This window comes from Perca fluviatilis, chromosome 16, assembly GCF_010015445.1.
Source record: "Perca fluviatilis chromosome 16, GENO_Pfluv_1.0, whole genome shotgun sequence".
NCBI lineage: Eukaryota > Metazoa > Chordata > Actinopteri > Perciformes > Percidae > Perca > Perca fluviatilis.
In genome coordinates this window covers 30,267,524-30,282,545 of record NC_053127.1, presented here as the reverse complement: position 1 = coordinate 30,282,545, position 15,022 = coordinate 30,267,524, and the positions used below count along the sequence as shown (strand labels likewise).

At 40.9% G+C, this 15,022-nt stretch overlaps 1 protein-coding gene across 2 annotated transcripts; it reads left to right on the top strand.

The window, feature by feature from the left end:
* Positions 1-481: 481 nt before the first annotated feature.
* stt3a (STT3 oligosaccharyltransferase complex catalytic subunit A) lies at positions 482-14,949 on the top strand. Of its 2 annotated transcripts, XM_039777455.1 has the most exons (18): positions 482-598; positions 1,398-1,517; positions 1,621-1,681; positions 1,781-1,902; positions 2,068-2,213; positions 3,339-3,429; positions 3,519-3,625; positions 3,711-3,875; positions 5,332-5,512; positions 6,024-6,179; positions 6,939-7,030; positions 7,273-7,428; positions 9,369-9,557; positions 10,655-10,771; positions 11,381-11,483; positions 11,922-12,110; positions 12,765-12,880; positions 14,556-14,594. In XM_039777455.1, exons 2-18 carry the CDS (start codon positions 1,430-1,432, stop codon positions 14,592-14,594), a joined length of 2,118 nt encoding a protein of 705 aa, XP_039633389.1. In that variant the 5' UTR covers positions 482-598; positions 1,398-1,429. The 2 variants fall into 2 exon arrangements, with proteins under 2 accessions (XP_039633389.1, XP_039633388.1); XM_039777454.1 differs by lacking the exon at positions 482-598 and having other exon boundaries at positions 1,430-1,517; positions 14,556-14,949.
* Positions 14,950-15,022: the final 73 nt, after the last annotated feature.

The window sequence follows — 15,022 nt, the reverse complement described above, 5'->3', positions numbered from 1 at the left end:
TAGTGCAGAATATTGTATGCCATTCAGTATAATAATAGAGCAGGGGGAATATAAGTAGATATTGTGGGAATGCAATCCACAATATATAGAAAGTGCCAGAGCCATCTCTATCACTCTGGAAAGTGCTATATGTTCAGAAATAGTAAACCTGCAACATTAAAAAATGAATTAAAAGAAAAAAGCCATGTGATCTGAACCATAGGCTGAACTGAATCCAAACCCTAGGAGAAACAGACAGCTTCCAGATTGTAAATGATTAATTTTATACAATTGAACTAATTGGTATATATATAGAGTTGTTAACAGTTAATATTTACTATATTTGGCTTTGGTTGGTTGCACCACTGACATTTCATTGTCTGGAGAGTTGTGTACCAGTAGGGGGCGACACGTCTCTCCTCACTAAGGACACGTCACTACACTACAGCGGCAATGTAGGAAACCAAATTTGAATGACAGCCAGCGAACCAATCAGTTTTGTGTGGGATTACTGTCGACTGACGTTTAACCAATAAACACGCAGCGTGGCGTGGTTGGGGAGGGACTCGGTCACGGTGAAGGTTGTGTGTGAATAGTGTGAGTAACAGGAACGGAGCGGGTGAGTCTTACTGAACATTAAATCTGTTAGCTCATTTAGGAGAACCAATTTTTTATTTTAGGCTGTTGTCCTGCAGCCATGTGTGCAGCTGTCGCTGATATTTTTAAAATAAGTCAGGGGAAAGGGGCAGGGCTAGGCTGTGAATTATACAGCAGCTAGCAGGTTAGCCTCGCTAGCTGCACACACACTTTTAACTGGATGAAAGCAGCATCAACATTAGCCGGCCTGATGTTGAGTAGCTTTAAGATGCTGTCTATGCTAAAACAAGGCTTGCTTTCATTTTAAATGTGCGCGTAGTGCTTGTTAGGAGGTAACTCGGTGAGCAAATATTAGCTTGTGTTAATTTCCTTGCTCTGTGATGTTGAAAAGGCTGGTTAACTGCCAGTTAACAGTCCGCATAAGGCTAGGTCCCTAAAGTTAGCATCATTTAGAGCTCTGTTGAGCTTGTTGGCTTGTGTTTTCGCTTTGCAAAAACTTCTGAATATAAGAAGAAGAAGACGGGCACAAATCCCTGCAGAAGTTTCCCAGAGTGGGTGCTTCCTGGTTCCTGACGCCACATCTTAGTGCGTGGCCTTATCTGGTTGGACTGGATATGGAAGTTGACTCTGAACAGTTGAAAGACTTTGATTTTATGTGTATCTGGCTTGCTTAAAACCTGACACTGAAAGGATTATTTAGCAGGATTTCTTTTCTTTTTTCTTCTAAAAATGAAACTTATATTTGGCAATATTGGGCTTTTCTGCACAGTCCTCCTATTTGTACCTGTTAGGTGTAACAGTGTTTGTCTTCCTCCCATTAGGTAGTACGGTGAGCTGTCCTAACCTCGCCAAAATGTCCAAAATGGGCTTCCTCCGTTTGTCCTATGAGAAACAGGACACGCTGCTGAAGCTGCTCATCCTGTCTATGGCTGCCATCCTCTGTGAGTCCTCTACTTTCCCCACACACCAGAGCAGCATGGTCTCGCTGATGCTAAAGCCAAACAAACGGGACACATTGATCCATGTGCTTTTCTTTCTCTTCAGCGTTCTCCACCAGACTCTTTTCCGTCTTGAGGTTCGAAAGCGTCATCCACGAGTTTGATCCGTAAGTGCTTACTTCTGTCATGGCGGTCATTACTGAGGATTGTTAATGGATGTTCCACCTTAAAGTAATTCCTCACCTTCACCTCCCTCTTACCTACAGGTACTTTAACTACCGTACCACCCGCTTCCTGGCAGAAGAAGGATTTTATAAGTTTCACAACTGGTTTGACGACCGGGCATGGTATCCTCTGGGGAGGATCATCGGTGGCACCATTTATCCAGGTAGGAATCGGAACGAAATTATTAGAGAGCACAGTACAAGTAGATTAATGTGGGCATATCAACTATCTATCTATTACAGTCTGCCTTTATTGGCACTAAAGCAAAGCTTACCTGAACGCCTCTTGTCTGGTGTCCCTCTCTTCTCTCTCTTCGCTCTCTCTGCAGGACTGATGATCACCTCTGCTGTCCTGTACCACACCCTACATTTCTTCCACATCACCATTGACATCCGTAATGTCTGTGTCTTCCTGGCTCCCCTCTTCTCCTCCTTCACTGCCATAGTCACCTACCACTTCACCAAGGAGTTGAAGGTAGAAAACGCATCATGAGATACATGACAAACTGTTATTTACTCTTAATACTGTTATAAACTCTTTATAAAATCCAAATCTTTTTTTTTAAGGTGATTTCTGTGATTTAGATTTGCACTTAAGGGACTCAAAAGATTGAGATAAAAAAAAAAGAGTGGTCAAAATCAAAGCAGCAGAGATATCATGAGGTTTTTTTTTTTACTAGTATGGGTTAAATTCCCAAAACACTGGATGCTACAATTTCCATAATGCAACTCAATAGTGACTTTCGTTTGGCCCTCCTTGCCCACATCTTTTGAACGGCACACCAACTGTTGATAACGCAGGCTTACTGTAAAATATTTGGTGTCTTAAGCCCAAATTAAGATAAATGTGACATCATCAGGGTTATTTTCTCAGACATAAGAATGTTAAAAGCTGCAGAGGACATTGTACAACTGATTTTACAGGTTGACTAATAAGCCTGGTGACAGGTAAACGGAGCTTGTCGAGTGGAATGCCCCTTTTTAGAATCCTGTCAGTCATATTAATACACTTTTATTTACATAGCACTTGTCTTAACATGGTGACAAAGTGCTTTACAGAAGTATGAAAAACAGCAGATAAAACACATTTTGTTCAATAAGCTTTAATTGATATAATGATGTACCCCTTATTAGGGCTGCACAATATAGTTTTTTTTTTTTTAATCGACTGCAATATCAACTGGCACTATATATATATATATATATATATATATATATATATATATATATATATATATATATATATATATTATAGTGAAAGTTTGGGACATATCACAAAGGATACTTCTCAGTAGAAAACTGCACTTTACAATGTAACTATAAATGTGCCTTTTTATATTCAAATCAATGTTTAATTAGTTCAATAAATGCATGTTTTGAAATGATTTCCTTCCATTTGTTTTAAATTCAACAAGCAGTTTGTTGTATTTCAGCAGAATACTGAAAGCAGCAGAAATGCATAGCGGAGTACACTTTAATATCTGTTTATTTATCACAAGTAATATTGTTCTCGCTATATTCAACAATGATATGGCATGTTTTCCTCATGTCGTGCGGCCCTACACCCTCTTGGCACTAAAAATCCTTTTTGTCTGTGTAGGATGCAGGCGCTGGGCTCCTGGCTGCTGCCATGATTGCAGTGGTGCCTGGTTATATCTCTCGCTCTGTTGCTGGCTCCTATGATAACGAAGGTATACACCTGCCGTGCAATAAGCCGCTATTTGAATAAATCCTCCCAGAAAGATTGTAAATGACATCCCTCTGTGCTGTCCTACGTCAGGTATTGCCATCTTCTGCATGCTGTTGACCTATTACATGTGGATCAAGGCTGTGAAAACGGGCTCGGTGTACTGGTCGTCCATGTGTGCACTGGCCTACTTCTACATGGTGAGGAGAACTAAAACTGCACATTGTTTTATTGAGTGAATTCCGAGTTGATAGAGGTCCTGATAAGGTGCTTATGTGTGTCTAGGTTTCTTCCTGGGGTGGCTACGTGTTCCTGATCAACCTCATCCCCCTCCACGTGCTGGTTCTGATGCTCACGGGCCGATTCTCTCACCGAATCTATGTGGCTTACTGCACAGTCTACTGCCTGGGCACCATCCTCTCCATGCAGATCTCTTTTGTTGGTTTCCAGGTACGGTGAAAAGGTTACTATCTTATTATGCATGTTACTATGGTCTAGGGCCGCACAATTAATATCCAAATCGCAGAGGGGCGCAATATTTGTTAAAGGCAAAATATGTGTCCAACCCTTCTAAAATGAAGTATTGTGGTGCTGCAGAGACATCCTGGCCTACAAATCTTATCCTACAGACTACAGAAAATACCTTTTGTTTGGTACAAATCCTTGTAAAAATCCCACTATAATCGCTTTATTTTTTTAAGATTTAATATAAGTCAATGAAAATGAGAATAATGATACAAACATGATTATTCCCTTCAATATCGTGAATCACATTGCAATCGCAATGTGATCAGTCAAAATTAGGGCTGGGCGATACGGAGAAAATCAAATATCACAATATTTTTGACCAAATACCTCGATATTGTAGTGTTGACTATTGGTGCTTTCACAAAATATTTACACAATGAGATTTTTGATAAATAATCATCAGTAATGTGAATATAATGACTAAGTGGGTAAAGGCAAATAATAGAACAGTTACAACAGTCTGGTAAGTTCAGAAAATGACATCACTTTACTGTAATGCAGCCTTTAAAACCAGGAAAAGACAACACTTATGTCATATTACGATATTATATCTAATCTCATATCACAATATCGATATAATATCGATATATTGCCCAGCTCTAGTCAAAATAATCACAATTAGATATTTTCTTCATATCATGCATCCCTACTATGGTCGTGCCTCTGCAATACAATAGGCAAGGTACCCCCAGGATTCCACATGTGAAATTTAAGACCTTTTTAATACCATTTAGAATTAAATTTAATACCAACTTCATGAACATACTGGCAAAAGTATGTAGGATATAATGGAATATCAGAAAGGATTTTAGGCTATAAAAACAATCGATACAATTGATTGTAGTACTCAATACATACTTGACGAAACTATAAAGGAGTTGCTTAATCTTGTGAAAGGACAATACAAATGTTCAACCTTTTTAATGAATGAAATGTAAGACTTTTAAAGCCTTAATTTTCGATTAATATATTTGAGGCATTTTCAAGACCCCGCAGGTAACCTGAACAGGGCTGTGCAATTAATGGAAGTTTGATTTCGACTCCTAACGATCACAAAAACAAAATAATCGAGAAAAGCGATTATTTTGCACATTCAATTTTGCAAGTAAACTCTTATTTTGTCTTGTGTTCTGAAGGGGAATTCAGAAAGTTCAGTGGGAGGCATTCAAGGTGTTTTCACTTATGATTTGTTGAACTATTTCAGTTTTTTCTTTTTTTTAAGTTCAATAAATGCAACCTCTATCCAGAAGTCAATGAGTAATCGTGTTAAATCATTGTAGTTTCAATATTGACCAAAATAATTGATTCTGAATTGATATTTTTGACCTGATGTGTGGCACACGGTTGACCTCCCTGCCTCTCCTCTCTCCCGTTGCAGCCGGTGCAGTCATCGGAGCACATGGCAGCCTTCGGTGTGTTTGGCTTGTGCCAGATTCACGCCTTTGTGGACTACCTGCGCAGCAAACTCAGCGCCCAGCAATTTGAAGTGCTGTTCAAGAGCGTCATCTCCCTGGTGGGCTTCATGCTGCTGTCAGTGGGCACTGTTCTCATGCTGACCGGTAAGAAGGGTTGACAAGGTGCACCAGTAGATCCATTGGCAAAGGTAGTGGAGGGGGAAATGTTTGCTTCACTCCTTCCCCACCTTCTCCTTTGCTCTTGTGAAAAACTGATTTGAAGTTCTTTTGCTTTAGACTAGGGATGTCCAGATCCTGATCGCAAGTATCTGATCAGTGCCGATATGGGCATGTTTTAACTCATCGGGTTTGGTGTTTACTCCCATTACCTTACTCCGTTCCTTTTTATATCAGCGTCTAGTGATCAAACCAAGATGGCGCGCAGCCACACACCAGTGTCTGTCCACAGATTGTCTCGTAGCTTTTCAGCCCTTGCCAACGAGGGGAATTCTTAGTCATCCAGTACGGTGTACTGCTCTGTTACCTAAACGACTACAAGTATCTGATCGGGACTCGCAGATATTCAATATTTAAAATATCGGCTCAGGGGCCAAAAAAAGCAGATTGGGACATCCCTACTTTAGACTGTGACTGACCCAAAGTATATTTCCCCCAGGTAAGATCTCTCCATGGACCGGTCGTTTCTACTCCCTGCTGGATCCCTCCTATGCCAAGAACAACATCCCCATCATCGCCTCCGTCTCTGAGCACCAGCCCACAACCTGGTCCTCGTACTACTTTGACCTGCAGCTGCTGGTCTTCATGTTCCCAGGCAAGTGAAACACACAGGGCAACAAGGGGTTTGAAATGTAGCATCACTCGATGCACACGAGGCACACAGCTTGGTGTATTCTTGTTGGGTTTTGACTAGTCTCACATTGCCAGCTCTATCTGCACAGCTCTGTGGAGTAAAGTCTGGCTACACCACACATACATTCTGGGGATAGGTGAAAAAAACACTCTGGGTTGTTTGCATTTCTTTAAACCAATCGCAATCCTCTTGGGCGGCGCTAAGCTCCGGGACGCAGCCACGGTGGCTCTGCTAAATAGTCTCAGGAAGGAACTTGTTCTGGTGGAACATTTGCACCCTGCAAAAGAAAACGCCACATACAATATTAAATGAAGTTAACTTTTCACACAATACAGTAATGTGAGCTATTTAAATTAGCTGATACATGGTTAAACCTCATTAGCTCTTACCAGTGTATCTCCGCGTGTACCTCGTCCACAGCAATCCCACCAATCGCTCCCAAAACCTCCCAGTTAGAGAGGAAATGCGCTAAACATATTCTTTGTAAATCTTTACAATCACTCGCCGAAAGAATTCAAGCAGGCCTGTCTTGTTGCACGATCCAAATGTTCTTCAAAACTGGCCATTTTCAGCGTGTAGCTCGCTAGCTGAAAGTTTGTTGTTGTTTCCCAAAGAGAACGGAGTTGGAGAACGACACACATCCCGGCGATTATCCTGGAAATGAACTGTCGTTGATCTAGACTATGTTGTGACTGACGGTTACCTTCCCTTTCCTTACAGTTGGTCTTTACTACTGTTTCAACAACCTGTCTGACGCCAGGATCTTCATCATCATGTATGGAGTCACCAGCATGTACTTCTCAGCTGTCATGGTACGTCCTGTATAGAGCCCCGTGTTCGTCTCCAAGGACTCTCCAGAGAGCCGTTGATCGGTTTGCTTTTGGGGTGTGTGACATTTCAACAGTGTCGCCAGAAGATGGCACACTCGCATCATTAAACGCAGCAGAAGGAAATGGAAAAAAACAGCAACACGCATTTAGGAAAGTGATTATTTGATGTACTGTATATTTTGAACTTTATACTTCACCTACTTGCCTGTCTGTTGCCTCCTCAGGTGCGTCTGATGTTGGTTCTGGCTCCGGTCATGTGCATCCTGTCAGGCATCGGTGTGTCCCAGGTGCTAACCACTTACATGAAGAATTTGGATGTCAGCAGGCCAGACAAGAAGAGCAAGAAGCAGCAGGACGCCACCTACCCCATCAAAAATGAGGTAGGAGGCCTAAAAGACTGACCAACAATCAACATACTTTAAAGGTCCCATGAGATGGTGCTCTTTGGATGCTTTTATATAGGCCTTAGTGGTCCCCTAATACTGTATCTGAAGTCTATTTTATATAGACCTTAGTGGTCCCCTAATACTGTATCTGAAGTCTCTTTTATATAGACCTTAGTGGTCCCCTAATACTGTATCTGAAGTCTCTTTTATATAGACCTTAGTGGTCCCCTAATACTGTATCTGAAGTCTCTTTTATATAGACCTTAGTGGTCCCCTAATACTGTATCTGAAGTCTCTTTTATATAGACCTTAGTGGTCCCCTAATACTGTATCTGAAGTCTCTTTTATATAGACCTTAGTGGTCCCCTAATACTGTATCTGAAGTCTCTTTTATATAGACCTTAGTGGTCCCCTAATACTGTATCTGAAGTCTCTTTTATATAGACGTTAGTGGTCCCCTAATACTGTATCTGAAGTCTCTTTTATATAGACCTAACCCGCAATTTCCACTGGATGCGGAACGTCTCCGGAACGTCGACGGAGTCATTAAGTTTCCATTAAAGTCAGCGTGTGTGTTTCCACAGACTGCGGAACGTCTGCGTCCTGACTCCGTCCCAGTTCCGTCAGTCCGCATCCCTCTGGAGCAGATACGCAGGGCTTCTATTTTTGACGGACGCCGGAGAGCTCCGCAGCAATTCAGCACACGGGAGATAGTGCGGGACAGGAAGTCGAGCACAGAAACAAAATAAATATCCGGTTAATTTTCTAAATAAAATACACCGTGCTCACGGCGGATCATATTTCCCTGCACTACACCTTGAAAACACAGCACAGAGTCGTTTCCCCTCTAGTCCTCTGAATGGAAACTAACTATTGTTGGTTTTGTGGTTCTATTCTACCTGAATTCGCGACGGTGGAGCACGCAGCAGACATGCAGCGGAGCCGGTCCGCAGCTGTTACGCATCCACTGGAAATCCCGATTAGTGGTCCCCTAATACGGTTTCTGAAGTCTCTTTTCCAAAATTCAGCCTTGCTGCAGAATTACAGCCACTAGAGCCAGTCCCACAATGAGCATTCTTTAGGATGTGCCATTTCTGTGTCTGTAGCTATTGAGGAGGAGAGAGGGTGGAGGGTGGGGGTGTGGCCTTGACCAACTGCCACTTTGCTCGTTTGAAAGCCATGATGTCTCTCTCTCTCTCATGGGCGGTCCAAATTCTCTGGGTGGGCAAAGCAGAGAAAGGGGAGGTAACCTTGCTCCTTATGACCTCATAAGGAGAAGATTCCAGATCAGTCCATCTGAGCTTTCATTTTCTCAAAGGCAGAGCAGGATACCCAGGGCTCGGTTTACACCTATCACCATTTCTAGTCACTGGGGGACCATAGGCAGGCTGGGGGAACTCATATGACATGAGGAAAAACCTCATTAATTTTCATGCCGTGGGACCTTTTTTTTTTTTTTTTTAAAAGAGAAAATCAAATAAAACACAATCATATACTGTATTTCTATGATTTCTTCCTCAACCATCTAATATTTCAGTCGTCAGAATAAAAGCACATTGATGGTCCCACAGACAGGTGAAACTTGGGCCACGTTCAGCCCCGACAAAACATAGCAACACGTGTTTTTTGTTTTTGTTTTTAACTGAAATGGGGGTGCGTTGAACACCCTGTTGTGTGCGCAATCGCTCTGCCTTTGTCTGTCCTAGTCTGTCACTGCATCAATGCAGAATTGTCCAGGTCAACATCGCAATGCGTCGATTGCGATGATTAATTTCAACGCACCTAGAAAACACATCTCGAAGCCCGTTGCGCACCGTTCCACACCGTTCCGAGGAAACATGTCGCTCAACCAGGAAACCGTAGCAACACGGTGCACGCCGTTCTGAGAGTGAACGTGCCCCTGATGACTTCCTGTGTTTGCACGTTCATACCAGGTTGCCAGCGGGATGATTCTGGTCATGGCCTTCTTCCTCATCACATACACCTTCCACTCGACCTGGGTGACCAGCGAAGCCTACTCCTCTCCCTCCATCGTCCTGTCGGCCCGCGGCGGTGATGGCAGCCGGATCATCTTCGACGACTTCAGAGAGGCCTACTACTGGCTCCGCCACAACACTCCTGAGGTCAGTCCGAGCCCAAGAGAGAACGAATGAGGCAGCAAGTAGTTCTTAACTGGGGGGGTAGGGCTCAACGATTTGGAGAGAAAAAAATCGAATTGCAATTGTTCTTCCAGATATTGCGATTACGATTCAATTTGCGATTTTATTATTATTTTTTTCAATATTCCCTGTGTAACAGATACAACATGTCACGGAGCATTACAACCAGGGTTCAAAATTAGCACCATCTATCAGCCAAATGCTGGTAAAATATGTAAGTGGCTGGTAGATTTGCTTTACTCACTAGCCAAAAAAACAATGTTAATCTATTGCGTGGCTGGTAAAATTTTAAAATGCGCTAACCATTTGGTTGGTGGACGAAAACGTTAATTTTGAACCCTGATTACAACATGAGACCCCATCAAAACGGCTCCATGTTCTTATGCGAGGATGAGAACATGGAAGTGTTTTTTCTTTTAACACACAGAACATTTATCACAAAAGCTAAAGTAATAATAATAATAATAATAATAATAATAATAAAAGATTCCAATAAAAACCTATCAGTACTTTCCTGTAAACTGAAATGTCTGATCTGCCTCAGTTCAACAGCAGCATCTACATAGTGCACCTTCTACCATCATGTTAAAGGTGCTGAAGGTAGGATTGCGAAGATCCAGGACTTAGATTTATTTTTAAATGACCTGCTTCATGTAGTTCTACTGGAACATAGGGTCAGTTTCAGCTAATATGACAGAAAGTTAGTTTTAGAAGGCTTACTTACTGCACCAAAGTCATAAAAAAGAAATGAAACCTCCACTGAAATTTCTGTGATATGTAACATTATTCCAGCATTTATCTAAAAAAAGAAAAAAAAGTCAATATAATAATAATAATAATAATAAGAGGAATAAAAAATGTTACATCAAACATTCAACTAAATATTGCATTCGATTAATCGCGGGCTTCACGATCAGCTAATTGCATTCTTTCAAATGGCGATTTCGTTCAGCCCTAGATGGGGGTTTGAATTATCAGAATTTTAAACAGATCAGGAGTTAATGCATTAGATTAAAGAGCCTCCACTCCATGGTTTTGAGTTTGTTGTTTTGTGTTACCAGGATGCCAAAGTCATGTCATGGTGGGATTATGGCTATCAGATAACCGCCATGGCAAATCGAACCATTCTAGTGGACAACAACACGTGGAACAACACACACATCTCCAGAGTTGGACAGGTGAGCTGGGTAACCTTCGGGGGAATCATGTGTATGAAGTGGGTACAGACCTACTTCATACACACGATTCCCCCGAATCGTATTTTAAAAAAGTGTCTAATTGCAATTTTCTTTTTTTTTTTTTCTTTCTTTTTTTACTGTAATTAATTGCTAACATTAGCTAAAGTCCTAAGGGGTATGACTGTTGATGGTAATTGTTGATTTTGTTTATATGTACCAACTTGTAATTATATAAGTGATTTATTGTTGCTTTGTTTTTTTATTGAGCATAAATGTTATACTATGTTAATTTAAGAAAATATACAGTGTTTTATGATAATAAAGAGGCGTGGTTTACTTCATAGGCTGTGTTATTACATTATCTGGATCACATAATATATAAGACATAACCAAAAGATGTATATCCATTCAAAAGTCTAATTTGTTAGAAAAAGTCATAAATAAATGTTTGTGTGTGTATATGTGTGTGTATATGTGACTGAAAGAGACCACTATATTGTTAATCCCAATTATTTCTGAGACAATCTAATTTGTACAGCAAAAAGTGGACTGGTTTTCGCTCTAGTATGAAGTGCTGCTGTGTTGACTGGGCTGCTGTCTGTTCTGTAGGCCATGGCGTCCACAGAAGAGAGGGCCTATGAGATCATGAGGGAGCTGGATGTCAGTTACGTCCTGGTCATCTTTGGAGGACTGACGGGCTATTCCTCAGATGGTACGTCCCACCTTTCAGTAGATCAGAGTCCGTAACAGCTGTGTTATTAAACGCAGGTCTTTCCAGTGTTTCCTCTGTTGATTTTGTAGTGGCGGCCCAGTGGCGGTAGTTTTTTACGGACAGACCTGCCCCCACTGCTAAAAAAAAAATTCCTAAAGGAAACCCTGCTTTCCATTCATGTTGAATGGGGTTAGTGCGTTTAGGCTGTTCCGGGGGTTGCCGTTCATTGATTTTACTGTACAAGAAAATATTTGACTCACACATTCATTGCATAAAGTAATGCCATTGCTCACTCCCTAAACTGCTGCTACTTTGTCATTGAACACATTTGTCATTAAATGTGGCAGAAAAGTGCAGCCCAAAAAAAAAAAAGTATATATATTTCAGAAGGCATTTTTAGCACCACTTTGTCTAATTGATCCATTCGTCTTGCCTCAGACATCAACAAGTTTCTGTGGATGGTCCGTATCGGGGGAAGCACGGACACGGGCAAACACATCAAGGAGCACGACTACTACACTCCCACCGGAGAGTTCCGAGTGGACCGCGAGGGCTCGCCTGTCCTGCTCAACTGCCTCATGTACAAGATGTGCTACTACCGCTTCGGCCAGGTCTACACAGAGGCCAGTGAGTACCTCTACGTCATCGTATGACCCACTTTTACCTTACTATGAGGCCTATTGGGAATGTAAGCATTCTTGAAAGGACTGTTTAGTTTAGCAGCTCCTTCCTCCATATGATACTCTATATTTTAACCACAGTTAGACATAGCAATATATTGATTTCATATCAGTATCGCGATATAAGGCTAGAATATCGTCTTAGATTTTTGGATATCAAAATATCGTTGTATGGCAAGTGTGTTTTCCTGGTTTTAAGGCCGCGTTACAGTAAAGTGAAGCAATTTGTTCTAGCTGTTATTTATCGTATTTGCCTTTAACCACTTGGTCGGTATATCCACGTTGTTGATTATTATTTATCTCAAATCTCATTGTGAAAATATTTTTGTTAAAGCCACCAATTGTCCACCCTACAATATCATCACAATATCGACGTTGATGTATTTGGTCAAGAATACGGCCATATCAGATTTCCTTCATATAGCCCAGCCCTAGTTACACACAACGCCCAGTGGAAACTACTGTGCCAGAACTTGAAGATGAACTGGCGTATCTGCTTCTGAACTGTCGGCAGACGAGATGTCGATGTTGCTGGTCCTCCTCATTAATATGAAACTACTGTAATTCTGATGATTCCCTTCCCCCCCGATCTTCTCTGCAGAGCGCCCACCTGGTTATGATAGAGTGAGGAACGCTGAGATCGGGAACAAAGACTTTGAGCTGGATGTGTTGGAGGAGGCCTACACAACAGAGCACTGGCTGGTTAGGATATACAAGGTAAAACCACTCCCTTCTTCTCCTTACCCTGTCCTTTGATATAATATCATAATATAATATCGGTAATATAATAAGGACCGTTGGGAACCAAACGGGTTTACTGGCCAAGATCCGATCCGATGTTCTGAAACCATCCCTCTGGGGAAATGTGAGAAATCATCACATATGACACATTAAGGGAAACTGCTACAGAAGGGTGAATTATAACATTTCTTTACAACCTAAAGTTGGAGTTAAAGCTGTAACCATTAGTCATTAACCAATTAGTCAGTTGACCAAAAACTAAAACTATTTTGATCATTGTTTTGGTCCTTTTTTCAAGCAATAACACCAAATGTATTTATTTTTTATGGTTCCATTTTAGAATTTGCAACTGTTCTTGGTCTTACATTCTAGTTAATTGGATATCTTTGAGTTGTGTTAGACCAAACCAGACCTGTGATGATGCTCAAGGACATTGTGATGGCATGTTCAGCTTGTTTTTAAAAAAATTAAAAAAAGTTTTTGGAGGCCAAATGAATAAACTATTAATGCAGAGATCTTCAACAGGGAGTCCATTTTAAAAAACAAAACAAAAAAAAACTAAAATGTCTTAACATGAATCCAACATATTATTAGCAAATATAAATCAGCCTATTTGTGAAGAAAACACACATTGATGATAGGCTAACTTCTTTTTTTTTTAAACAAATTTTTTTTTTTTTAATTGATAGATATTGACTACAACTGACGAGAATAAAAAAAAAAAAAAAAAAAAAAAAAAAATTACATAATGACAGAAGAGTGTAGGTATATGTAAGAAGATAACTTGAGCACAGGCTAATTATTGATCACTAAAATGCTAGTTAACATCAGTAATTAAACCTAAACAGCTCATGTAAGTCCAAACTGCCTGAGAGCTTCTCCTGTACTATACGGTAATTCCTCTACTGTGTGACTGTAATTCACGTGGTTATGACACAATCGTTAGCCTATTTTTATAAAAGCGTCTGCTACGGAGCCATAACGTGAGCTACAAGGTAACGGAGCCTTTTATACATTGTCATGTTTCTTTAGAAATAAACAATGGACAAATAGAGTCTTTAAACGCTTCAGATGTGAAGTTATTCTCTGTCAAAGTGACGTCAAAATGAATGGCAGTCAATGGAATGCTAACGGGAGGTGATGGCTTGTTAGCCTACAATCTCTCCATAGGAGGTACGCTTTTCAGATGCTTGCTTACCCCCTTGCCTATAGGTAAGGTAGTCACTAAGGTATCCACCCACAGATCCAGTTCATCCTAAGGATTCACTGTGCCACATGTATGTTTGACATTAAGGCATATTTTGTAAGTCATGCCAACAATTATTTTAATAGCTTAGTATTGTATGCACTAAAAAGGTGTGTATAAAAAGGCTTTAGGCTGCCCTACACGTTATTATAGGCCCAGTTTATTATGCAACTTAATTTTCTACAACATATGTAGTAGGGGGTCCCTGCTCTGTCTCTCTCTGTTGAGGGGTCCTTGGCTTAAAAATGTTGACGAGCCCTGTATTAATGGCCAAAATGAAATGGAAATGCTGCAGCTCTACGTGGAGTACATTTAAAATCAGACTGGTGATAGATTAGATTAGTCTGTCTGAGGTTTGAGTTGCAGACCTTTCTAACAAAGTCTTATTTTATTTTTTATTTTTAGGTCAAAGATCTGGACAACCGGGGTCTTTCAAGGACATAAAACCTTCAGACGGCGGTGAAAACAGCCTTTTCGCACACAGCACTGAACACCTTCCCCTGTGGTCTGCAGATGAGAGAGACAGAGAGAGAGAAGAGTACTTTTTTATACTTTTGTTTGGTGGGGGGGGGGACAAAATTGCATCAAAGAGATTTTGTTTTTGTGAATGAATTTTTTTTCTTTTTTATTTTGTTATAATGAAATGTCTCATCTGGGATCAGAGGGAGCTGGTGTCAAAACGTCCAGTCCGTCAGGAAGCGTACTGTAATTCGCCACGAAGCAAAAGCCGTGGTCATTTATGAGCGCTTTGGGTTTTTACAATGTGGTCAATTAAAGTGGGATTAAACGTGATCAAATAGCGGTTTGTCTTCCTTCCTCTCACACCTTTGCACGGAATACATTGATACCCCGTTTACACGTCCAGGGTTAGT

Excerpts from the sequence above, each read along its gene's own strand:
- stt3a (XM_039777454.1), top strand. The coding sequence starts at position 1,430 with ATGTCCAAAATGGGCTTCCTCCGTTTGTCCTATGAGAAACAGGACACG. Across the intron at positions 7,429-9,368 it reads CCTACCCCATCAAAAATGAG|GTTGCCAGCGGGATGATTCT; the intron begins GTAGGAGGCCTA and ends CGTTCATACCAG. Across the intron at positions 12,881-14,555 it reads GGCTGGTTAGGATATACAAG|GTCAAAGATCTGGACAACCG; the intron begins GTAAAACCACTC and ends TTTTATTTTTAG.